The 26,945-nt window shown below is 37.3% G+C and overlaps 1 protein-coding gene across 2 annotated transcripts; it reads left to right on the top strand.

Annotated features, from left to right (window-relative positions):
* Positions 1-278: 278 nt before the first annotated feature.
* On the top strand, positions 279-26,610 carry GOPC (golgi associated PDZ and coiled-coil motif containing). Of its 2 annotated transcripts, XM_084201580.1 has the most exons (9): positions 279-625; positions 13,222-13,386; positions 15,657-15,680; positions 18,948-19,123; positions 19,397-19,562; positions 20,804-20,899; positions 21,680-21,844; positions 22,540-22,720; positions 23,243-26,610. In XM_084201580.1, the coding sequence occupies exons 1-9, from the start codon at positions 350-352 to the stop codon at positions 23,359-23,361; spliced, it is 1,368 nt and encodes a 455-aa protein (XP_084057706.1). In that variant the 5' UTR covers positions 279-349; the 3' UTR covers positions 23,362-26,610. The 2 variants fall into 2 exon arrangements, with proteins under 2 accessions (XP_084057706.1, XP_084057707.1); XM_084201581.1 differs by lacking the exon at positions 15,657-15,680 and having other exon boundaries at positions 280-625.
* Positions 26,611-26,945: the final 335 nt, after the last annotated feature.

Below are 26,945 nucleotides of genomic sequence, written 5' to 3'. Positions count from 1 at the left end.
AGGAAGGACATGGGGACACGGGGGACGCGGGGAGGACACGGCGGGACACGGCGGGACACGGCGGGACAGGGGGACAGTCCCGACCCCCTCGGCCAGGACGGGCCTCCCTCCCTCCCCTCACGCCCAGCTCCTGCCGGCCCGCAGCGCCCCCTGCCGGCGCGGCCGGCCCGCTCGGTGGCTCGGCGCTCGGCCGGCGCTGCCTGCCACACCAGCAGGCGGCCCCGCGGCCGGCGCGCACGCGCGTCCCCGCGCTCCCTGCGTGGCTGCCCCGGTAGCGGGGCCGGGGGCGCGTCCTGCGGGCGGGAGCGGCGGCGGCGCGGGCAGCGCTGTGAGGGGAGCGGGCGGCAGCATGTCGGCGGCGGGCGGTGGTCACTGCGGTCCGGGCGCGGCCGGCCCGGCCTCGGCGGCGGCGGGCGGCGGAGTGTCCATGTTCCGCTGGCTGGAGGTGCTGGAGAAGGAGTTCGACAAGGCGTTCGTGGACGTGGACCTGCTGCTGGGCGAGATCGACCCCGACCAGGCCGACATCACGTACGAGGGGCGGCAGAAGATGACGAGCCTGAGCTCGTGCTTCGCCCAGCTCTGCCACAAGGCTCAGACCGTGTCCCAGATCAACCACAAGCTGGAGGTGAGGGGGCCGCCGTGGCCCCGGCGGGGGCCGGGCCGGGGCCGCATCCCCGGACGTTCCGCGGTGGCCAGGCCCTGCCCCGGGGGCAGAGGGAGCTCCCCCGGGTTTCTTCCTGCTCGTTCCCTGCCCGAAGCAGCTGAGGAAGGTTCACCAGGCCCCTAATTCGGGCCTGGCCCCGGCCATCCTCCCTCTGGGTTTGGTAATTCCAGGTCTGGCATGGAGCGGTGCGTGCCAGAGAGTTCTCTGTGATGTTGAAAGCAGGAATTTTGGGCAACAGATGCTGCTGACTGGTCTTCTCTACATTGAGTCAGGACAAGAGGACAGAGTCTTAAGCTGCGCCGGGGGAAGGATTAGGTTGGACATTAGGAAGAAGTTCTTCACAGAAAGGCTGGTTAGACATTGAAATGTGCTGTCGAGGGTGGTGATAGAGTCACCGTCTCTGGAGGTGTTCGAGGAAAGAGTGGTTACCATGGTGGTTTTTGGTCACAGGTTGGGCTTGATGATCCCAGAGTTCTTTTCCAGCCTAATTTATTCCTAGATTCTGTGAATTTGGAAAGACTTGTAAAAGAAGGGACAAAGGCAAGATCGAGGTGCTTAAAGCTTAGAATCAGTAGTCAAAATGAGGACATTGTTCCTCCTTTCAAGTAAAGGAAACAGAAAAATGGATTGGGGATCGACTTTGACAGGTCCTCTTGTTCCTTCACACTTCAAAGCAGATCAAATAGCTCTCTGCCAAGCTTAGTAACTGAAAATAATAGCAGGGGTCGCACATTCTGTGAGGAGAAGAATAAATGGCCTTCCTGTTTGAAGGTTTTCTTCATGCCTGATAGAGAGCTTCAGTCAGGCTGGGAGAAAGGAATCCAGAGCCAAGTTATCTGGTCCTGATGCTGCTGAGAGGCAGGGCTGCAGGTCCTTTGGCCTGTAAAAGAGCTGGAGTGCTCTGAAAGGAGATTCTGGAGAACTTTATGGTCATTTTGTATCTATCCAACCCAAGTGGCTGTGGTTTAGTAGGTATTATTTGTGGTGTCTTCAGCGGGTGTGAATGTGAGCTGCCCTCTGAGCTGCTTCCGCAGTTACCTTTTCCCTGGATTAAAGCCTTCCATTTTTTTTCATTCTCTCTTGTAGGCCATACTTTTTAGACTTCTATTGCTCGTTCTTTTAACTTAGCAGTAAGGGGAGAAATTCTGAGACACCGTGAAAATGTGGGCTTTTTAAGAGTTTCAATAGACAGAATTCCTTTCTTTCAATCCTTTGTGTTACACTTATTATAATAAAAGAATCTTAGAATCTTCAAGCAGTGACCTGCTCTTCTGAAGGTGTGTCTTTCAGTAGGAAGTAAGTAGATTGTCTTTGGTTTTAATCAGATTTCTTCCTGGTATGAAAACATTGTTATGCAAAAGAACCCGTGGAATTTTACAGAGGAGCAGGATTTTTCAGAGTAGAACAAAGATCTCATTAAACTAGGAATTTTTTTTTCACCAGAATGCTTACTGTAGTGATGTTTATGTTCCTCTATGTGTTTATGTTGATATGGTGTCTTATATGTGGGGTGAGATATTTATGTGTATACGCACACAGGTATACAGTACCAACCTATAAAGTGGGCTTCATGAAATACAGATATAGTAAAATGAGATTTGTGAGTTTAGGGTAGATAATCAGAATTTATTGCATATTGCACAGGCATGGTGGGTTGTTGTGTGCAGGCCTGTAAACCAAGTGAATTTTCAGGTTATTTTAAGAGAGTGTATTTCTTTAAAAGGTTGTTTCAAGTTTAAATGTTTTGAAAGGAAAATATATAGCTCAGATCCTGGAAGGTTTTTTTGTATCTAATTTAAATCATCAGGAGCAATTAAAAAACTGAAGATCTGTGCCTGTTTTTTTTACAAATTGAGGAGCAAAGGGGACCAGTTAGCATTTGTTAATAATTAGCATTATTTTTGTGTATGCTTGAGGTAATTGTTTGATAAAAATGATACTGATAATCTAGAGTGAGTACTTTGCAAGTGAATAAAAAGTGTTACTTTGTAAAGTATTTTTATTACTGTGAGTAGTATTAGGCCTCATACATATAGAGGAGTTTTATATTTCAAATAGACCTTTAGAAGACTTTAGTATTGCCTTGAAGGTTGTTAATTTTAGGACCTCATGTTTGTTGGAGTCATAAACTTGAAATGAAAGCTGCCATTTAAAATCTCCAAAAGATGGAGCTGCTCTGTTGAAAATGAGTGTCTTGTCTTCTTACGTGCTCAGATTTCTAGTCAGAAGTCCCAGTGACCAATATGAAGAGTACAGTTACGTATTTTGAAAGAAATCGCTAATATCAGTACTGGCATTTAGGATGTGATTGGAGGTTTTACTTCTTTTTTATAATGTGAGTTACTGTACTTCGTGTAACTTTTAAGACTGCAAACATTCCTTAATAACTCACCATTGTAACTTTATACTGTTTGTGCATTTTAATACAAAACTTTTGTCACTGTCACAAAAATGTCCTCTGTAATAGTTTACTTAGGTACACTTATTCAAGCCAATAAATTAGATCCGTCTTGAGAAATACTAAAATAGTACAAATAAATCCTTTCTTTGGATTAAAATAATACTTGGACTGAATTTAAGTTTGTCTAAGCTTACTCCCGAAGCTGCATTTGACTGGACTTGTCTTACTGAATTAGTGGTATTATTTCCTAAAGGAAAAGAACAAAAAGTTACGAATATCATTCTGTTGTTTGTGGATACCATTTCCTTGACCAAAACTGTCAAGTCTTATTATAGCATTGCAGGCAAGAATAAAGAAATGCAGTTCAGACTTTGGTTTATCCACTTTATCAGCTTAATACACGTTCTCTGATTGGTACAATTGCTTTTAAGAAGCACAGATTGAGGTCTGGTGGATGGAAGCTCCTGCTGTAGGACTTCCCAAAAAAATTGTTGCCATTTTGCTGTATATCTACTGCTAGAGAGAGGAGTCTAGGTAAAATGTTATATGAAGGATGTTTCTGGATAGTGAAAGAAGTGTTCCAGGAGGACAGTAGTTTCCCGGGAGCCAGCTATATGTTGGCAATTCTGGGCCAGGTTATTTTTAGAAGGAGCCTGAAGGTATTTCAGATGCACAGGGGATGTATGCAAATAAATTTACTTGTGCTTAGCATGGTGATAGTTTATAAATCTACTACTGTGTTAATAATATTTTCAGTCTTAAATTAAACTAATGATATGTCGGGGGGAGGATTTGTTTTCATAATTTTCCTGCTGGTCACAGTAGGACAGAGTTGAATTAAGTAGCATGTCAAAGAGGAGGTAAAAAAGGTGTTTGGCAATACAAGCCACTGTGTTTTCTGAGATCAGCCTCATTTCATTGTGAACAAATGGAGAAGTGTATCTTGTTTGTAGGATAGCAAGGACCTGAGTCTTTCAGAGCTGGTGACAGACATTTTGAAGGAAATTTTTTGTGTTTCTCTGTTGGAAAGCCATATAAATCAGCAGATGCATGCTGGTGGTCCGTGTGTGAGATTTTAGAAAATGTTTAACTGAGAAGCAGTTCATGGGTTTTGTTTTTCCTGTTTGACTGTCACTTGACTATGGCATTGTCTAAATGTCCATTTTAAAAAATAAAAGTTCTGTGTTTCTGCAGTTTTGTAGAAATAAGAGAAGTAGGTCAATGTGCCAGTGAAAACTGAGCTTGACTTTAACTCTGGCATTTTAACTGCCAATCTGATTCTGCAATTTTAGATGAACAAGCTAGAAAGGAATGTTTGGTGGAGCACACCCTGTATCTTGGCAGATGTATTAAGCCTGTGTATATGCTAAAGCTGAGGAAACCATGTATGTCTAAGAAGTTAAATGTAGTTTTATGTCTGTGATTAAGTTGGATCAGCATGTTTAGAGGAACGTGGTTCTATAAGATGAATTCTTTTGTAAGTAACTTGTGACCTATTCAGTTAAAGCACTTACAGAATAATGTGGGTAATATCAAGATGTATATATAAAAAACCCCAACTGCAGACTGGAAAAGCTAAATGTAGGTGGCTTTATGTGTATGGCGGCATTTCATAAGCATGCAAGTCCATCTTATGGAACACCCTGCAGGGGTACAGTGCTGCTCTGTTGTTTGGCACTACTTTAATCAAGGTAGGCCCATACACCTTCTTAAGAATGTCTGTCTGGATTTTTTTTTTGCCTCTCTCCTTTATTTTGTGGAGAGAAATGCACTTGCTGGAGACCAAGATATTTTTTTGTCTTTGTGAGGTGTGTATATACATACATATAGAATAGTTGCAATAGCTTGTTTAATTTTTTCAAATGTCGTTAATATCTCCAGTAGTTACTGAGGTATTATTTTATTAATTGGACTTGTAATACTTTTTCTCTTTTGGATTAGAAATCTGTTGGTACTAGATAGAGTATGTTTTTTTTTTTTAATATTGGTGGAGTGAGATTGGTCCAGCTAATTCGATATCCTAAAATTTGAGCATTTTTTGCATATTCAGGAAATATAGATTTACATGCATTTTTCCAGTCAGCTTATATACTAAGTTATTATTAGTGTGATACATATAACTTCTATCAGAATCATTATGCCCTTTCTAATTACAATTGTGCCTATGCTTAATTTTTTCCTGTATCAGAAGCCTATATACTTCTATACAAATTTAACTAGACTAATTAATTTTCAGTCTGTATGTGGTAAAGTGTTTTCCTTTTCTGTCTCGTTGGGAGCTACCAAAGAGAAAGTGAGAGGAAACCATTATATTAATTTATATTTCTTACTTTTTTTTACTGATTTACGTTGCATAGGTAGTATAGATTTCAAAATAATGACAATACTAAAACTATCAATATAACTTCTAAGAACACATTTGCGTCTTCCTGATAAGCAACTAGGAGCATGAGCAACCTGACAGAAATAGTCATTGTGAGGCAGTCAGAAATTTGTCTGTCAGCAAAGTGATTTTAAAAAAAAAAGTGATTTGTTCTTCTGTAAGTAGGTGCAAACAGAATAGAAGAGTCAAGCACAAAGTAAAACAGTAGCAAGAAACAGTAGCCAGTATTTTAATGATAGAGGTGCAAAAGATCAGTCATGGGTATAAAAGTGTTGGTGGATGTATCCATTTATGTAAATGGAAACCAAGTTTTTAAGATGCTTTATTTAAGATGTGGTATTATTATTTATCCCTTGATTGTTGGGAGGAAAAGTGTGCAGATAATTACATGTCCAGAATGGTCTTCAGCAGAGAAGATAAAAAATTAGGTGTTGCTTTGCATCCTTTTAATTTGCTGACCCTGAATGTTTTGTCAGGACTAGAGTAGAACCTGAGAAATGGAGCTGTATGGGACATAATAAAAGTGGATTAAATTAATTTATTATTCATTTGTGTCTTCAGTATCATGCACTGCATTTTTACCAAGACTACTTACATGACTACATGACCATACTGTTTATTTAGGGAGTCATTGGTCATAAATTTTGTTGTTCGTGTTCTTATTAGCCACAGGATAAAGACTGCTTTGTTAATCTTAGCATTAGTTAAAAATTGAAGTCACAAAGGTCCTTTTTGGGGTCACAATAATAATGAAATAAAGGCTTTTAATATAATCTAATAATCTGTCAGTACAGTCTTTTCCAGCAATATCTTGAAACTTTTTCCTCTTTGACAAATATTGAGCACTGTGGTGAAATTGGGGGTGTTATCATAAAAAATATGGTTTCCAAGTGTATCATCTATTCAGAAACTCACTTTGTGCAGTGCTGTCACATTGTTTAGCTTTGCAGGGAGCACCATGAGATTAAACAGGGCTCTGCTCTGTTCCATGGTTTCTCATTCAAAGCAGTCCATTAAACTTCAGAGGATTGTGTGCCAAATTGCAGCAAATGCTGCTCAGTAAATAGGCAGATAGAATCAAATAGTCAAGACTGAGGAAGAGTAGAGTGGTTTTTTTTGTTTTTTTGGTTTTTTTTTTGAGAGCTGTAGGAAAGTGGTGAAGTGATACTGGTGAGATAATGGAGACAGCCCTTTCCTCAAGGAATTAGAGAAGTGTAATAATTAAGAGCTTTGACTACTTCACATCTAGGGGCTGATGCAGGGGGACCCCATGAAAATGTGGCAGTATATGGGCTGTGCAGGCCAGGCTCTGTTGTTGTTGCATATCTGGTGTCTGAGTGTATATCTGCAGGCTGTAGGAGCTGCAGCTGTCATGTTGTGAAAACTGTTTTCTGTCCTGTACTTGAGTAATTTTATGGGAACACTAAAGAATAATGATTTCATTTTTTATAAAGTATAATCAAGATTTTTATTTTTTACCTGCATTTGCCTTTAAATGATGTTTCCATCTTTAAAAAAATGTTTCCAGAATTAAATGATAAGCAAATATGCTAGTGTAATATCTTGATATTTATACTGCTTTTTTGTGCATATGCTGAGACAGGAGCCACTGCAACATTGCAGTGTGCTCATGATCCTGGGTCCTGCAGCCTTTAAATCAGAAGGTTAATAGTCCTGATCAAGAGTGAAGTGTTGAAATACATAAAGGCATATGTTGGTAAACTTTATGGACTCTAGTATAAATTACATAACAACTTGCTGCTGAGGAAATAAAACACCTCATAAACTTGATTTGTCTGTGAATTTTGGTTTGATCCCATAGCAAGATACATTAGGACCTGTCCTTTAAAATTAGCTATTAAATAAATATATGTACACCAGAGGTGTTTTATTAGTAACAGAATCAATGGAGCTTGGAAATCTCGTGATTTGTGGGGAATGGAAGTGTTGAGCACTCTTTCAAGTCACTAAGACCTTCTGATTCAGGCAGTTCCTGTTCTCTTGCATGATCTAGGAGTTTCCACATCACAGCATCCTTTCCTTTGCATTTTCATCCCTATATTTTTTCGTTAGTTGGCTGGACATGAGACAGCAGCTCAGTCTTTAGCTCGGAACTGCACATGTGCTGCCTGTACACCAGGCTGTTGGTTTCTGTCTCTGTGAGGATTAGACAAATTAGCTAAAGATTTGAGTCTTCCCACTTCTCCCTCTGAAAGGGCACTAATCTATCACTCTTTCCTACTGGCAGCTGTTTAGTGTAAAAGTTGTATGTTGTAGGAACTTTAATCATACACACCTTTACCCCTTTAATAGATTAATTTGTATTTTGAAAATTAATTAAGTTCAAATCAACAGGGAAGGAGGGTGAAATAGGGAGAAATGTAGACATACAGATAAAAAGATAGCACTAGATGTCCTTATTTAGGTAACTAAAAAATTCTGAAAGGACTCCTAGTTTCTGGTAATCAGAGATTATGTGGTAGAAAAAAAAATCTTTAGAAAGACAGTTTTCAGACTTCATGATTTTAGAAGGCTTGGCATAAGAATGAATAAGGTGTATGCAAAAGGCCTGAAATTAAACAAAAACTAAAGGCATTTGATGAGTGCTTGGCTTATGACTTCTAGTCACTTGAGGCTGCTAATGGATCCTTTGTATATATCTAGCTTCCCCTTCACTGAAAAATCTGTGATTTTTCTATTGTGTTTGAATTATGTCTAGACTTTTTTTGAGCTAGAAATTCATATAGCAAGAAGTGCATTCATTACACTTGAGTTGATTCTGGTCTTCCCCTCATTTTTATTTGCTGTGAATAATGCCACTGTCTTGCCCTAGTAGTATGAAGGCCTATCACCCAGCTTCCCAGTTCAGCATGGCTCCACTTTCGAGTGCTCATGTCTGGGCAATGAGCATATTTTTTGTATCTATTAGCTCAAATGCAGCCCTTGTCCATATTGCAGAAGTTACTGCAGTGATAGCTCAGAAAGTGAAAAAGTTTTTCCCAAAGCTAAACCTGTTGTCATTGCTTTATCTAATGATGCCATCTCTCAGTTTGTCCCTCACCCCTCTGCTGCTGCTTTCCCTATCAGTAGTGAAGGTTGTTTCCTGTCACCATGGTATGTAAGTCACCATCATCCCACTTTGTGAAGTTTTCTCAGTTTCTGTGTATTTTCCCTCATGCTTCAGATCTTCAGGGGTTGCAATATTGCCATCTTCTAGTGCCTCATTCAAACAGTGACGCTTCTGAGCAGTCATACGTAACTTGTGGCTTTAGTACCTGTCTGCTTCCTGTTGTGCACTTCTATAATGCCCAGCTGTATTTGTACGTCTGCTACATTTATTCATCCCTTTCTTGACGTATTTACATTGTAAGCTGTTCAGGGCAAGATCTACATTCTTGTTTTTTACAATATATAAATTTAGTATAAAATCTTTGAGTATGTCTCTGAGATGTAATAGATATAAATTCTTTTTGGTTAGTGATTCTAACTATTCTGTTAGAATAACTGATGGTCACTTTTGTGTGAAAAATGTTCAGACTATCATATGAAAAATATTATATAAATTGATTGGAAGGGACTTAAATACTAATATTTTGTTCTAAGACTCCTGATGAAAAGCACTAGTTAAGACTTTAAGAACTCCATGACTATAAATGCAATTAACCCCAGCATTTAAGAGTACATTTATTTTATTGTCAGCTTAAAATACATAGTCATTGTAAGATAATGTAACACACTCAATTTTTTGATAATTTGTAACTGCTTGAACAGGCAATAAGAACTGTTGATTAAAAGTAGGACATTGTATGGGCTCTTTTGCCTAAAGATTTTTAATTTTTTTACATTTTTGACATGTTCTGTGGAAGAAATATTAATTGTTTAATGCCATGATTTCTTTTATCTCCTATGGGAATAAAAAGAGTAGTTTATAAATTCTTAAATTATTTCTGTGGAATTGGCATTTAACTTTCATAGCTGTAAGACCTTTGAGAAATACAAAACACCTAGTAAATGGCAAAATATGTCCCAAAATTGACTACATGTTTGGTTAGCTTTTTTAAACTATTTTTCTGGTATCATCTGGGGGTTAGATTGTGTGGAAGATAAATGCTGAGTTTTGCTATTTGGTGAATTTGACCAAGATCTCCATTTTACTTGAATTGTAGAATTTAGAAATAGCCTGTGGTGATAATCTGAAGCAGTAATTGATGTCCTGCCTGCTTGATTTGTGTAGGTGTAGGTTTTCATAATTAAGTCCTGCTTCCATGACCACAGTCTGGTGGTGCTGTTTGCTGTGCATTGGCTGGAGCAGAGGCACAAAGGAGGGGGCAGAGAGAAGTTAAGGTGTAACCTTGCAGTGTAGTGCCTGCTGGTGAGTGGTAATTGCTGATCTGCACAGTTGTGTTCTGCCCAGAAGGGTTCCTTTTTTGGCTGAATCAGCAAGTTACAGTTAAGAGGGGGTTATGGAAGTGAACACACTACCTTCTCTTCAACCTCTGCCCCGCATTGTTCCCTGTTCAAAGTTTCTGTTCTGTTTTTGTTATTTGGTGGCTCTTCCTGAACTCACCTAACCATGAAGCTCAATGGTCTCCTGTGGCTGGATGTTTGTAACTTCTGCCTCCAGCTGACTTCCCTGCAAATTCTAGGGTAGTTGCAGGTGACCACCAAAATACATGGCCCCTCTCTTTGACAGTCTTGTTGGGGAATGCATCCAAATTAAAGGATTAGTACAGTTGCTTGTGCAGCATTAGTTTATCCTTGTGTTTATCCTATTATGTTTATAGAAATTGAAATATAATATTATCTGGCACCATCTTTTTTGGCAGTGCCCTTGCCTCGTGCAATGAATGGTGCCCTGGGAAGGAATGGCTTTACTGATAGTCCTTGTTTGCGCTCATGATTTCATCTGCTGTCTCTATGCCATGCCTGGTTTTTACTGAGTAGCTTCCAAAACTGAAGATAAAGAGGTTGAATTTCCAACAGTCTTTCCATGTTTTCTTTATAACAAATTGAGGGAATTTGGGTAAAAAATGGTGCTAGTAAAAGTAATGTAAAGGAAACTTAAGTGATCTGGCCAAGCTGAGAATGGCAGAACTTCTGTGAAGCAATATAAAGATTTGGCAGCCTTCATAGAAGTAGATCACAGGATATGAAAGTATCTTGTTGTGTTTGCATTTTGATGTGACTCTTGTGCCTGCATTGGTTCCTGGGAATAGATTTGTGACTTTTTATAATCTGTAAACAGATTAATTCCATTATATATGCTCTGATCATTTCTCATTTTGCTTTATTTTTTTTTGTGCTTTTTATTTATTCAGGCCTTACGGTAACTGAAGGGAGGCAACAAGAAAGATGGGAGAGGGACTTTTACAAGAGCATGTAGTCACAGAGCAAGGGGGAGTGGTTTCAAACTGAGAGTACATTTAGATTAGATCATAGGAAAATATTCTTTATTGTGAGGGGGTGAGGCACTGGAACAGGTTGTCTGGAGTGCCCCATTCCTGGAAGTGTTCAAGGCCGGTTGTATGGAGCTCTGAGCTACCTGGTCTAGTGCAAGATGTCCCTGTCCATAGCAGGGGGTTTGAACCAGATCTTTAAGGTTCCTCTCAATCCAGATTATCCTGTGATTCAATGATTCCATGATTAAAACAGCAGGATATGAATTTGATTGTCAGGTTGTATGCAGAGTACTATTTTTAAATTTTATTACGCGTTTGACAGTCTTTTTTTGATTTGTTTGGGGCACCACTCACCCTGCAAAGCTGGTGGCCATCGTTCTGGCTGCTTTGTTATTTGCGCAGGGAAATAAATTTGGGGTTTTTTTCCCCACCAGAACTCCAATGGCCATTCTCTATTAGGTGAAGCTAGAAAATATTAAATTGGTCAAATCTAGCTGTTCCCCACTTCGCCATTCTACAGGTCTTTTGAATTAGAGTAGATGAGAAAGCATGTGTGTGTGTGTGTATAAAAAAACCAATAAAAGTCAGCATGTCAGCTGTTAGAAAGGAGTAAGACTGTAGTGGTCTTATTTTTTTTAAAGTAGGCTTAATATATGCAATATGTAATAATAACAAAATATTGTTATTACGTGAAATTGTGATTGGGTCAAACTGTGTCTTCATTATTAAGGTCTTTGTTATCTGCTCTGTACTGTATCATCAGCTTACTGTATGCTGGTGATATTTTCATTTGCTGTGTTAGTTCAAGTGTGTGTCTGCTTTTGTTAGAAGGTGGGTAAACCACAGCAGGGAGACTTTAATTGTGGCTGGTCACTGGGGACAGCAATGCAGCTTTGTAAGTAACTCATTTCTCTGAAATTATTTGGCTTTGTAGTATTTTAAATATCATCTTACTGTAAAAGGTGATTTCTGCTTTAGAGTTCTTGCAAGGGTTGCAAATTTTTCAAGGTTTTTTTTGATATTTTGGCAGTTGTAAGGTGAAAATGCATGCAGCTCCAGTTTTTTGGCAAAAAGTAAGTGCTGGTCTGATAAGGCTCTGCCTCAAGGGGCAGGGGGAGGTTGTTCTGTTGTGTTCAGTCCCAGGGATGTGGGACTAAAGGCATAGCCAAGAGGCAGGAGAGAGATCGTTCTTCTTGGCAGCCGCACCTGGAGGTTGGCTTAATCCATCTCATCAGTTGCACCTGGGTGCTCTGAATCACTCCTGAAAATGCCTGCTTGAAGCTGTCCATCTAAACTATGTACCTGAAGTTAGACCCAGTAAATCCTCCCCACTAATAGTCAAATCCTTCCTGCCTTTTTTTTTCGTTAACTGATACAGACCTTTTATACCAAGTTGCCTTACAACTTGAGTTTCACTGTTAATTTGAATGTTAGTATAATGTTGTTAAAATTCCTAGAATACCCTGCTTCAATATGAGAGGGCATTTTTTAAGAATTAGTCATTTTTCATTTTGGTCCTAAGTTCCAAGTCTTTTGGATGCAAAAACAGACTCTGGGAATTTACCTAAAAATCCTCCGAAATAATATTCTGTGGGTTTTTTGGCAAATAGTAGCTTTAAAGCTTATCTAAATGTAGCTTATCTTATAAAATGCTACTTGAACCTAGATAATAAGTAACTTTGTAAACATGCTAGTATTTGTTCTTTCATTACAGATTTCTGCTTTGTAACATAAACCTTACATGAAAACTGTTTTTAAAATGTTTCAAAACCACTTTTTTCAATAGTTAATAACTATTTCTTGTTTTCTACATATGCATTTTAGGGGCATTTCATGACTTCTGGTTTACTCAACTAATTTGCTATTTCAGTTAAACTCTGAAATATTTTCAGTTGAAAATAGAGCAGCTGTAAATAGGATTATTTGACTTCAGCATTGGATAAATAATTGTCATTTTACTTTGAGTGATTTTTTTCAGTAAGATTTAATAATTTTGGATTTTAAAATTGCATTTACATTGCTACAGGTGTAAATCCTACATCGGTTTAATGCTATTGCCTTGTATTGGAGTCAACATCAGCATCACGTGCCATTGTCTGCATGAAGGAAAGCTCAGCTGTTGTTACTCTTGGCAATATGGTCATTTGATGCTGGTTCTGTGTCTGCATGAATTTTGTGGCAAGTTGGGGAGAAAATCTTGCAAATGACCCAGTGTTAAAGCTGGGTTACAGAGGAATGGGTGATATCAGGGATTTTTAACCTGCATTCCACCAGGTGCAGCATCCCTGTACCAGCAAATGCTGTTATATGTCACAGTTCTGGTGACCCCATTTAATCCTTGCTCTCATTACTATGATGGATTGTATCTTCACAGGCACAGCTGGTTGATCTGAAGTCGGAGCTGACAGAAACACAGGCAGAGAAAGCAGTATTGGAAAAGGAAGTGCACGATCAGCTTCTGCAGCTCCACGCTGTTCAGCTTCAGCTACATGCCAAGACTGGTCAGAATGTTGACTCTGGGGCTATTAAGGCAAAACTGGTGAGTATGGCAACTTGAATGTGGGATTATATTACTCTTCTTCCTCTCCTGGCTGAAGTTCTTCCTTGGAAGGTGTGAATAAGCTGATTACAAATTCTCATGTTAAAAATATTAGCTTTTTCACTTTTAATAACATTTATAATTTGTTGTTAGCAACCATTAAAAATAGGATGAATAATGTCAGAATAAAGAGTAAAGATTTAAGAAGTTTTTTGTAAATAAACCATTTTCAGTGGTTTCTGAAAATAAAAGAAAGAAAATGTTTTTGTGATTTATAAAGCTTTTTTGAAGACTGAAGTTGCAAAAGATAATAGAAGAAGGCTGTAATAGAAGCACTCAGACCTTAAAACTCAGACCTTTACAAAGCCCACGAAAAGTTAACAGCAATTAATCTGTGCAGTTAGTTAACATTGACTGATTGCCTGGGCATAGACTGCCTTGTTACTAGCCACTCCACAAATTCAGGCTCTAATACTATGACTTTGTAAATTAACAAATACTGTAGAGTGGTGTTGTATACGTGTGGTTTCTAACTGTTGGTATGAATCAGTCTATCTCTGACTTCCTAAAATTGCTTTGCAGTTTGGTTGCAAATACCTACTCCCAACATATGTGGAGCATTACTTTAGTCTCTTTTGCTATTTTGTCCCATTAATTAATGTACAATAAAACACAGTAGTAGACTGTAAGTTTTAAAGGATATCTAGACTAATCACTGAGCAACAGGAGTAACCCAAATTTGTTGTGTTTCAGGTTCAAAAGCTGTAATTGATTAGAGCTGTCATCCTAGGGCTACACAGTTGTATATGCAGTATAAAAGCAACATTTTCTGGATTGTCCACACATAATTTATTCTGTACTAAATTATGGCTACAGTATGATGAAGTTTGTATAGAGCTCTCAATAATTCTCATGGCTTTTAAATAAGCAGTAGTTAAATATCACCAGCATTTTTTAAGTATTACGCTTCAGGTTTACATGTAGAAATTTTTTTAATCTAACACATTATTGTGAGTGGTTTTGGTCCCCAGATTTTCTTAGTTCAACTTCTGACTAACGCACAGACTAGTACTTGAAAGCTTATTGTTTCTTGTTACCTTGTTATAAGTGATTTCTAAAGATATATTAATTTTTTCATGCTACTGACAGCAGTCTTCTTCCCATAGGTGACAATAAATGCATTTTACATACATTGGTTCAGTTTTATCTGTGTTGAAATTGAACTTTATAACAGCTTAGACTGATAGTCTCTGCTTGATTTCCTTTAGTTTTTCCTTTTTATAAATATGAGGACTAGTGTTTTGAGTTTGTTTTACTTTGCCTTTAGGGAATTCATGGCTTTAATTGACAGAAACTCAATTTTAAACTCTTCTAGATAAAGAAAGCTATGAAAGTTTGCAAAGCTAGAACAAGCAAAACTGAGGCCGCTTAAATGACAATAAAATGGGATCTCTGATGTTTGGGTAAATGAAACTGTTGTGCTGACCTTCTGGCAGTCAGAAGGTCTCTGAGGGCAAAGAAGAACTGTGTCAACAGAATGTGCAACGGGGAAATAAAGTTCAGTTAATTAACTTCCTCCTTTCTTGGGGGACCGACACTCTTATTTTGTATGTAGACTCTTTAGACTCTTAGCATAAATGTATACTCTGTAATATTTAAAACTGTATACAGTGATGAACTAGGACATTTTAAAATGTTTAGATTGCTAAGCAATTGATTATTATGTAGTTTAGGCCAAGTCCATTTTTAGGAGTGGGGAATCTTCTTAGTGCAATCATAATAACTCTTTGTGAGAGTATGAAGTTGCCTGGTTGAATTTTTTTTGTGTGTGCTTTTGCACTTAATGCCTTTTCTGATACTTCTGCCTGTCATTTATGTTCCTCTTGAAACTCATATTATGTTGTTCTTTGTGAAAGGAAAAAAAAATCTATTACCTGTATAATGTTATATTACAGAATGGATTTTCTGTGATTCTTTCAGGTATATTGCATTATTTTGCTATTTATAGAGATTCTTGGTATTTTAGCAGAAGGTGTTGTTTTCAGTACTACACTAAAGTTAAGTTTTTAGTTAGATTTTTAATAATTTTACTACAAAATACCAAAATTGTTGCTAAATAGAATTGTAGTAGTATGTTCTTTATGCCATCTGATGAAATATACAGTCTGCTGGTGAAGTCCTTTTGAATTAATTAATTTATGTTGTTGCATTTTCTTGAAGTTCCTATTGCCTGTTTCTCTAATTATGGAACTCTTTTCTTCTGTCTTAAGTCTGTCCTTTCTGTGGATGAAATGGTAAGTATGCTGATTGCCATTTTTTTTAATGTTTAAGCAGTGCTTTTGTTTTGTGCAACAACTTATATATATGTTGGCCTCAGAAACTGGCAAAACAGATCTGGCTTGTTCCTTCATCCCAACAGTTGGCAAGACGCTGTGTAAAGAATTTCCTTTGCATTTTAATTTTTCTTTTCTAGATGTGGTGCCCTTTTTCCTAATTCTGTATGTGTTCTGTTTATTATTGCTGCAGCTGGTTTGGGGTGATATCTGGCAACTTGACATTCTGAAAGATTGTTCTGGCAGTATCTCAAAAACTGTTAAGATGTTATACAATTGCTAAAGCATAAACACTGTACACATCTATGAGTATAATATGAAGTATTCTGCATGTTGTATTTTAAAAAATCACATCAACTTCCCCTTTTTTCTCCTGATTTTTGTCATGGGCGTGGTTTAATATGGTTTACTGGCTGATGTAACAGCCAAAAGCATATGAACTCAATAATACATAGATATAAATAAGCAGTGAAGCAAACTTGACCTTTATCTTTTCACAGTGAATGGTTTTTAAACAAACTTGAAAGGTTTTTAAACAGCTTTTCTACTTTTATTATGTTACATTCTTCATTGTCATTACTCAGTATTTGGTTTTTTGAAAAGCCACAGTAACTGTAAGCTGGTAACTGTAAATTTTAGTCTTCAACCTTGCTGTAACCTTTTTTTTTTTTATATTACCAACAGAAAATACATTTTCTGTTTTCACAGCATGTGCCATACTATGAACACTAGAAAGCATGAAACTATTCTGTATCTTAACTTCCTTGATTTCTTTTAACAGTTTGAGACTTTTGTCAAATCTTTCGACAGTCATTCAAAACAGGACATGCTCTTTCAGGACATCTTCAAAAATTCTATATTGCAAACCTTTTAATATTTTTTAATTTAGTTCATGGTCAGTTGGAGACAGTCCATAGAAGATTGGTTTCTGGATGTAATTTTGCACCTCTGTCACAAAAGAGTAGTCATAATAATGGAGAAAATAGGAAGAGAACACTTCTGTGGGATTGCATTTCCCTTGTATTTTTATATTTTAGGTGTCACATTTAAAATGCACGACTAAAAGTGATTCTACGTAGAAGTGTACCATTTGGCTTCCTGTTTAATTTAAATGACAAACCAAATTCAGAGAAAATCAATGGACAACCTGAGTCTGAGGGTGTTTAAGCTGGCTAGTTTATATAATTACTGTAAAATGTGCTGCTTGAAATTCGCTGGTGTAATCAAGAATCTTTGATCACTTCAGCAATTCACTTTTCTGAGTGAAGTTGGAATATGCCTATCTTAAATTCTAGTCTTCGTATTTCTATATTTGTCAAATAATAGATGCTCTAAAAGTGGACAAACAGGGAGCCTATACTACTATTTAGATCACCTTAATGCGATATTGACAACAGGAACAGAGCTAACAGAAACACTGTATTTGTATATGGACTTTGTAGTTACTGTAAAACAGATGTTAAGTTGAACTGTGACCCTTCTTACTCTTCAAGTGTGTGGCAGAGAAAGCACAGCATGGTGGCACTTTGTAATGAAAAGAGCCCAAGACCAAAATAATAATAGAAAGGACTGGTATAATCTTAGAAACTCCCATTTTGAAATGTAGATTAGTCAAAATTCTTGGCTTCAGTGTGTACCTGCTGTTCAGAAATTTGCTGCAGAGTCATTTGCACCAGACAACTCCAACCCAGAGGCCAGAAGTGGCTTTGTGTGGCATGTTTGCTAACATACCTATGGAGCCAAACTTGATCTGAAGGTGGATCATCATGGGAATTGCAGGATGTGAAATGCCAGTGATTTCAAGCAATCTTTGAGCTGCTCCTCCTGAGCACTGTGCTGGGCATTTCTTGACCAATGTATACATAGGTGTATACTCTGTTGTTCTAAACTGATAAAAGTATTTAACAGATGAGGGAGGCAGTAGAGTCTATCAAATTCAGAGGTGACTTTCTGGCAAAGTCAGTAAAGGCTTCCATTTATCTATTGTGAAAATAATTCCATTTGGAAGGACCAACTTTGTGTAGTTTCTCAAATGTGGTGATATTGACCATATTGATGGTTTTATATCCAGTTTTGGAATAGTGAATAGCATATGTGCAATTTGATAACAGATTTGTCTTGCCAGTTCTGTAAAATTTTATATCTGTCCTGTTGCTTCTTTAGTAGCACTTCCTGGTTTTATTTGTTTAACAATGTAATTGGTGCAGGTACAGAGAATGGAGTTTTTTGGGTACTCCAGGTGTCATCAAAAATGCATTATGGTGAACTTAGTTTTAATTGCTGCTTCAGTTGAGAGCCAGTTTTGAAAGGAAACAGATCCTGCATCTTTACTATTTTCCTGGTTTGTGGTGGCGGTTTTCCCCCACTTTGTAAAAGGTGTGCAGGGCAAGATATAAGAGATACAAGTTATCAAGCATGCTCTCCTTAAAGTAGATTTTGTAGATTAGCATCTAATTCCTTTTGCACCAATACACTGGGTATTAGATAAGGTAATGACTATGCAGTTTGTGTACATTTGGGATGCAACAGTGTAGAACTAATTTATATTTCCATAGTTCCTTTTTCAGGGGGTGACGCACAGGGTGATAGCTTGCTTAAAGTGTGGTTTTAATGTGGGTTTTGTTTTTGTTTTGTATGGTTGTTGTTTGGGGTTTTTTTAACAGAGCTATTTTGCACTAATTTTCTTCTAGTTTTGTCAGGGTGTCATCTTCATGTGTAGAATCCTTGTCTTTATTTATGTGGTCTTCAGACTATAATCTGGAAATGTCTCTGGCTGGACATTTCTTGGTTGTTTGCATGAAAATAATTGTCATTTTAAGGACATATGGACTTACGTTTCCATGTCATCATCATCATAATAATAGTTAAAGAATTTAGTGAAATTGAAATATTTAATAGCTTCATTGTTGCTCTTTAATTTTGAAAATAGTATTGCTTAACTTTCAATCTCCTATTTGCAAGACAAGAAAATGTAAGGATGATACTCAGGCTATTTAAATTTTGCCACCTTTGTGTAGGATAGTATGCAAACCACTAGCTGTAGTGCCAGAGTCCCTGCTTTGTTTTTTGGTTTTTTTAATCAATTTCTTTTCCTGCATGCATGTCTTGTACACAGGAAAATAATTTCAGATTGTGTGTGTAGAGACAGTAAGTGTTCTTTTATTATTAACTTGGATAAAAGCTTTTTAATATTCTTTTTCTTTTTTTTTTTTTTTTGTCATTGTAAAGGAGAGAGAACTTGAAGCTAACAAGAAGGAAAAAGTCAAAGAAGCTCAACTGGAAGCTGAGGTGAAGTTGCTGAGGAAGGAGAATGAAGCCCTCCGTAGACACATAGCTGTGCTTCAGGCTGAGGTTTATGGAGCAAGATTGGCAGCCAAGTATTTAGATAAGGAGCTAGCTGGAAGGTATGTGAAGTCAATCCATGTCCCCTAGCATAAGATGTTTATTGTTGTTGTTTCCTTCCTTTGCATCCCCAGAAACAGGTTCAAGGTTAAGACTAAGGAGGAAAGGCCTCACGTTTCCAGTTAATTAACAAAAGGAAGAGCAGAAATCCCCAGGGTTCTTGCGCCAGTTGCTGTGTGATCATGTGCTGAGCCTGATGAGGTGGACGAGTCCTACTGTGCATTGCTTTCCCTGTTGTAATGCAGCATTATTGTACTCTCTTTGCCACTGTGTAGGGTCCAGCAGATTCAGTTACTGGGCCGGGATATGAAAGGCCCTGCTCACGACAAGCTGTGGAACCAGCTGGAAGCAGAAATACATCTTCACCGCCACAAAACCGTCATTAGAGCTTGTCGAGGTCGGAACGATCTCAAACGACCAATGCAAGCGCCACCAGGACATGTAAGTTGAAAAGATGAGCCATTCCTCCATGATTTCCAGACATGAGTTACCTCTTCATCTCTGTGATTGTCTTCACTTCAGTGTTGTGTTTTTTTCAAATGTCACTTATGAATATGTTGTCCTTTTGTATGCTGAAGGACAATTCCATGCTGAATAGCACATCCCTCTAAATGACCATGGAAGATGATACAATAACTTTGACTTTCCTAGGAACACTCAGTCCTTTTGAAAACTGAGCCTCTGATATAAATATATATATATTTATGTGTATAAATACAACTTTAAAGCTGAGTTTTGTAGCCTTGGTTTCAAAGTGTGGATCTAACTTATTTACAAAAACCAATAATAAAATTTTTAGCATTAGATTAAACTGAAATTGATTTTAATTTTGTTTCTTAAAAGGCCAGATAAATTTACACTCTGTAAAAGAATTATTTGTGGGTTGTTTTTTTTTCCTCCTAAAGATACTTTTTTAAACAAAACCTTTAGACAGCATTTCACTATGGGCATCTTTGGTAAAACTCACTCAACATGACACATGTCCTGTTAATCACCCCAGTGTTCAGCAAAGTGCTTTGCTTTGATCTGTTCTAAATACCTTAGTTGGTCAGGTACTTAGTAGGTCATGCTGCTTATGTTGGTAATTGCATGTAAAACATTGATGGACAAATACATGTATTTGTGATTTTAAAGGTATGCATAATGGCATCAGTGACTTAACAAAAGGAAAAAACGAACCTTGATTTATTTAGTCTCTCTTTTAGATTTGTGTTCAATGGCTTTTGGTGTGGTTTATTTTTATTACAATAAAAATAAACTTGAGCAAGCAACCTCTTCCTTGGGAGTATATTACATCATCTTCTGTCATTTGGTTACTTTTAAGATAGTTTACATTATAATAGCGTTTCAGCAGTGATCAGCACTTCTTCATGTGGTCCCTTAGTGTTTTTAATATGCAGCTGATTTCCTTCTTTTGAAGTTAAGTTCTGTGTTGTACAATAATCAGCAGTGAAGTAATTTAAATAATTATTCTCATCAGGGGTGCATAATGAGGAATCTTGTCTGATTTCACTCCCATTCTGTAAAGGGGCGCTGTAAGTTTGTCCTGCCTGGAGCTAGTCTAAAACTCTGTTGCTTGTAACGCTGCCTGTATGTTATTACAAAAACCCAAAATGCTGAAATGCATCTGGTTTTGGTTCACACATTTATGTTTGTGCTATGTTTGTTTTTTATCAAACCAGGATCCTGATGCCTTAAAGAAGAGTCAAGGTGTTGGTCCAATCAGAAAAGTTTTGCTAGTTAAAGAAGACCATGAAGGACTAGGAATTTCAATCACAGTAAATATTTGCATTTATTTTCTATGACACAGAAGCAACAATGCAAGTTTGTATTCCTGCTTCTCTAAAATGCATCATGGATCAGTAAATGTGTGGTTAGAACAAATGAAAAAAGCGTACACAAATCCATAACTATGGTCATAGACCTTCAAGACCCATTTTGATAGATTAGGAAATAGATAATTGCTACTTTATGTTAAACTTAGGATTTTGATTTATGTCTAGGGTATAGACACTTTAGCAGATTAGCCAGGGGTGATTCCAGTTGTAAATATTTAGAAGAGCAGAGACAATCTGAGACCTGGCTTCCAATGCTTAGCTGTTGTGATTATAACTTTTTTTAAAATACCTGTATTGGCATCTCTCACCTAACGAAAGCTGTGTAAACGTTTTACAACAAATTTGGAAAATTTTGACTGTTAGACTTTTATTCTAAATATGAATACTGTTTCTTGAAAGTCAATATGGTGCCTGATATGCCTTTTTTAATGAGGTTTTCTGCTTTTCATGAGTTTGTATATGATTTTATAGTTTTATTAGTATTCAGAATTGCATGCTTTGACTTTGAGTCCATATTCAAAATTTTCCATTCTTCTCTGGGGAGAAGAATTAAGGGAAGCAACTCACGCATTCTTAAACATTCTTTGTTTGAAGAATGATTTCTAATTTTCTAAAATAGAAGTTGGAATAAGCACTTTAGGAGCTACTATCAGAATGTCAATTTTATATTAAAAGGCATCTCAGTTAATTAAAATTTGCCTTTCTTTTTGTTTTTAATAGGGTGGGAAGGAGCATGGTGTTCCAATACTGATCTCTGAAATCCATCCTGGGCAGCCTGCTGATCGATGTGGAGGACTGCATGTTGGTGATGCTATTCTGGCAGTAAATGGAGTTAATCTAAGAGATGCCAAGCATAAAGAAGCTGTAACTATTCTTTCCCAACAGGTCAGTTTGGATCTGTTATCCATAGGCACATCTAGGTGTTTCCTGTGTTCTGCCTGTTGAATTACCTTGAATTTTAATGTTTCCTGTTAAATAGAGTGTAATGCCAAGATACAGTGATTCTTGAGGCTCTATCACCTTACACTTAATCCTCTTATGTTTTGCAATTTAAGGAGAAAACTGCTGGGTCAGTAGTGGTTCGGTTAAACATGTATTGGCTAATCATTATTCAGTAAGGCTGATGAAAATCAATTTATTACATTGCCCCACAGAAATAACTAGTTAACATATGCTTTGCTCTTATGACTGGACAGCTCCAGCCAAACAATGTTTCTCATATCTTTGTGGTCTAGAATCTTCTTCCTGGTTTGCATCCCGTTTTCTGACAATTAACACGTGTGCCTAATTTATCAGAAAACTTCCTCTTTAGAAATCACTGTTTGAAATGTACTGGCATATGAGATATGGGTAGTTTTAGTGAAGCTTAGCTATAGAATTACTGTTCAGCCAGTAAAAACTTAACTCAGATACCTACCCAAAATATTCAACACAATTGAATCAGTGTCAACTGAATTGAATTTACAGAAATGTATTTACAACAGTAAAATGTTTTTTTTTTAGTAGCCTAGCTCATCTTGGTAATCCTGCTGGGTGGCTGTGCAGTAATAAGTAAATTTGTATTTTTGGCTACATTTTAGAGAGGTGAAATCGAATTTGAAGTAGTGTATGTTGCTCCAGAAGTTGATTCGGATGATGAAAACGTAGAATATGAGGATGAGAGTGGACACCGTTACCGTTTATATCTTGATGAATTGGAAGAAGGTGCAAATTCAAGTTCTAATAGGAAAGATGCAAATGTGGATGTCAAACCCTCACAAGGTAAACCTTCTGAAATGTGTTACATGCAGTTTAATTCTGAAGTCTCAATATGCAAACCAATTTCTGGAAAATACTTTTTTTATATTCATTGTAAAATTAATCTGCTGTCAATTCAATTAACCTACTAATAGACTGTCAGTTCATCTGGTTGGTCCCTCACTGTTTGGCCTGGTTTACTTAGATACAACTGAATTAACTGAATTAACTTATGAACTTTTTTCTTGGTCATCTTTTCCCAAAGGTTGAAATTCAAATTTATTCTTATCTTTTCCTACCTCTGACTAGGAGTTGTTAATTCCCCTTAACACTTCATGTTGGTGACTACTTCAGATACATTTTTTAAACTAGAAAAGCAAAGAAACAGTTCCTGTTTTCCTGCTATGCTCCGTTCTGCTAAAAACCTGTCAGCTTTAATTTTAGTAGTCATTTCAGGAAACATTCCAGCTTTTGAAACAAGGATCACTGATCTGTCCTTCCCAAGATTGCTTCTTTCCTTAAATCAATTTTCTTTTTAACTTGCAGTGTTTGATAAGAAGCCAAGTATTGATGGACATGAAAATGGAGACCTGGGGAATTCAGTTGAAGCTTCTTTAGAAGACACTGCACCCAAATTAGCCCGTTCTGCTGAGTCTTTATCCTAAAAACTATAAAAAAAAAAAAAAAGGCAAAACCTGGACTGATCCCATCTTTGGGAACAATTGATAATCAATATTGACTGCTTAAAGTTGCATATACTAGTATAGGTTGTAAAAGGATGATTAAATGTCAAAAGGAACTGTATTACTGTTGCCTGGAAAAAAGGCGGTTACCTCAGGGCTTCATTGTGAGCAATTCTAAATGTGGAAAACTGTCTTTTGCGTGACACACAGTAGTTACCAAACACACAGCATGTGAAATGAATTTCTTTTAATAATAAAAGAGTAGTCCCACCAAAGAGTGGGATTTTTAAAGTGGGTAACCTCAGTACGTTCCACTTTTAATCTCATTGATGTCCCTAAGGAAGCAGAATAATGAGTGACAGGCCTAATTTTGACCCTCAGATGTTTTAAAGGGACAATTGATGTTCAGTTTGGTGTGAAACATGCTTTAACCCTAGACAGATGGGGGGGACACTTGTTCCATTGCATCTATGTGTTTTGTATTTAGGATTTTTGAACTCTAACTATAACGAACATTTTTTTTTTTCCTCAGAATAGTAAGGGTGAGAGCTTTTATTTGAGCAAAGACTGTCAAAACCCAACTAAGCAGTGGAGTGCTTGCTAATCATGATCGTTCAGCCCATGGTAATTTTATGAGTGAGGTTTTTGGATTTGTTGTTTTTATTTAAATTCACCACCATTTGTTCCATTTGAAACCTGCTCCAAAAGTAGTTAAACAGAGTAGTATGGGGTTTTAATAGTGAAATTAGTTGAAAAATTACTCACAATAAATGTGAGCCCTTTGGTATTTTTTTCTGAGCATCATCAATTTAGCATTTGTTTTTGAATGGATATGGTTACTGCTAATGCAGAGTTGTTTGAATTGGTCATCATTAGCTTGACCTTATGAAATGATGAGTGCTTTTGATGGATACTGAACATACTCATTTCACATTAAAATAATCCTTAAAGAAGTAGAAGTTGAGTGCACAGTACTTTACAGCAGGTTCTCAGAGTCATACGGTGCCTGGCCCTATCTGTGTTATGTTATGGCAGTCCTATTAACCTATAATTGTCTTACTGTTGAAGCAAAATGTTACTCCCTTCGTGAGAGCAGTGTGTATCTTAAAATAGTTATTTATTGGTGTGCATCTAAAGGCCCCTGGCGTGTCTGCAGGTGAGGAGGTTGAGGATGGTGTCTCGAGCAGTTTCTCATGCTCCATTTGTAGCTCTCTTGCTGAAGAGCAGCACATTCCACAGACAAGCTCTACGTTGTCTTCGCACTTACTATTTCAGCATGCAGTGCCATCTTTCCTGTTCACTGCTCTGCAGGCTGTTGAACTGTAACGTGAAATGGTTTTGTACATTGGAAGTGGAACTAATGTGAAAAGATATCTTTGCAAGTGTTAACTGTGTGGGGTATAAATACATAAGAAAAAACCTCAAAGGCCTTTAGAGTAACATCAATTAATCTTATGTTCTAAGTTGTGATGTAGAACACAGTTACCTTGTCTCTCCTCGGAGCACTATATATATGTTTATAGAAAAAGCCTGAAAATGTATATACTTTATTCAAAGATTTTGCTATTTATAAATCCCTTAACTTTGCTATTTACACAATCATTTTGTGTGTGTGTGTGTGCGTGTGCATGATCTTCACTTACTCAGTGGAGTAACATTATTTGGTTCATTTTTTATACTAGTGTTTGTCGTACAGCATACTGTTGAAGGTTTTTAAAATAGTCAAGGCTGTACAGTTTTCACCGAACAGAAACTAGTATTTAAAAATAAAGCTGTGTGAAGAAGAAACAGGTCCCCAGGCATGTTTCTTTTTCTGAAGCTTCAGAAACTTGAGGACACATTGGCTGTGTGTTAGCAGATGAATCCACTGCCAGAACTTTTGCATCTAGATTTGTGTTTTTCCCACAGCTACTCAAGCAGAGTGCACTCTGAAACTGTCTGTGGCCTGGAACACACAATGTCCTCTCTGTCAGGAAGAGACAGTTGAAAGCTGTGGTCATCTTGTCTTTGAAAATCATTGCTGTGTGGAATCTTCCTGCAGTACTTAAAAATTAGACTTGTCCAACTAGTCTTGTAACTTTTTTAAAAGGCGTTCAATTTTCCTGTACAGTTTCCCTTTATTTGAGGGAAAGATGAAATTTTTTTTATTTATTTTTTTCTTCCTTACTTCATGGCACACTGTATTTTCTGTTCAATGCATTTGATCAGTTTTAGCCTGAAGTGGAAGAATGTTTCTAGAGTAGTTTTCCTAACATTCCTCGTCTGGCAGTTTCACGTGATGCTGTGCTCTCTTCTTCATCTGCTAGACCTTTTCTCTGCTCTTCTTTATTTTTATCTCTGTATGAGATCAACAGAAGGAACAATTGCTGAGAAAATGACTGGGAGTAGACATATCAGGTAGCAGTAAATTGTCACCAGATTTCCTTCCCAGCAGTTTTTTAATCTGTCTTTAGGAAGCTGTGGATGGGAGGATTTCACTCAGACACTACAGTCTGTCTCCACGTACGCTGTACTTGTTACCACCTGATTTAACGTACTGGTTTATTTGCAATCATACTGAAATTCTTAGAGCTTAATATTTAAACTGAGAAAAGTTTTGCAAGTTGAGATTTCCAGATTCAATGGACAAATGTGTGTATTCTCCCCTTTGTCAGTAACTGGAAGACTCAGTCCTGCTGATTCCCAGAGGCTTAATGAGTTAGACTTGGAAGTTAGACACTGAGGAAGGTCAGTGTTCAGACTTAATTTTTATTTTTTAAAGTGTAAAACAGTTTACTTGCGTGTGTATATATATTTTTACTTAAAAAATAAAATAATATTCTAAAGATAATTTTTCAATTTTTTTGGTATATAATTCCTTTCTTATTAAAATCTTCAGTAAGACAATTGTATTTTAAGCTAAAGGTGGACAGTGTTTGTTGGCATCTGGGACCAATGTTAATTAAAAGCATGTAAGATAAGGAAAGTGCTTTACGGCAATAAATTTAACTCTGATCAAAGGTTGTATGTAGTATTTCCTTTGTAGAAGTGTATTCTTGGCAGTGAAGAGGGTTTGTATCCATCTCAATATATGTTATCCACAGTTGTATCAAACAAAATACAGATATTTATTGTATTTGTTCAAACATAATTACATTATGGGTTACTCTCATTTCTGTAGCAGGTAGAACATTTTGCAAAACATGTATACACCTAGCTAAGCTGAATATAATATATTTTTATTAGACTGTAAATAAATATACTCTTCTGCATTGCAGTGATTTCTGCACCTAATTCAGAGTTGTATTTCATTTTCTTCTATTTTTGTACATAAAAAAGACCCAACTATGTGTGTGTTTTTTGTCTGTTAAGAGTGTAGTCCACACCTGGCCAAAAAGCCAGTATGGGGGAAACCAGAACAGCATAATGTGAAGTTTGACTCTGATCTAGTCTTGGCTGGCAATAGTTAAGAGCAAAATGCATTTTTTTGAAAGACACAGTTACAGGACATGTCTCAGATTTCATTGAGATGCATTTCCTGCTGAATCTTTTTCAGTTAAAAGACAAAAAAATATTTGCAGTATAAT

Source organism: Fringilla coelebs (genome assembly GCF_963513975.1).
Source record: "Fringilla coelebs genome assembly, chromosome: 3".
Lineage (NCBI taxonomy): Eukaryota > Metazoa > Chordata > Aves > Passeriformes > Fringillidae > Fringilla > Fringilla coelebs.
Note: the sequence above shows the minus strand (reverse complement) of the source record. Positions and strands in the feature narration are given on the sequence as shown.

Excerpts from the sequence above, each read along its gene's own strand:
- GOPC (XM_084201580.1), top strand. The coding sequence starts at position 350 with ATGTCGGCGGCGGGCGGTGGTCACTGCGGTCCGGGCGCGGCCGGCCCG. Across the intron at positions 13,387-15,656 it reads GGGCTATTAAGGCAAAACTG|TCTGTCCTTTCTGTGGATGA; the intron begins GTGAGTATGGCA and ends TTCTGTCTTAAG. Across the intron at positions 19,563-20,803 it reads TGCAAGCGCCACCAGGACAT|GATCCTGATGCCTTAAAGAA; the intron begins GTAAGTTGAAAA and ends TTATCAAACCAG.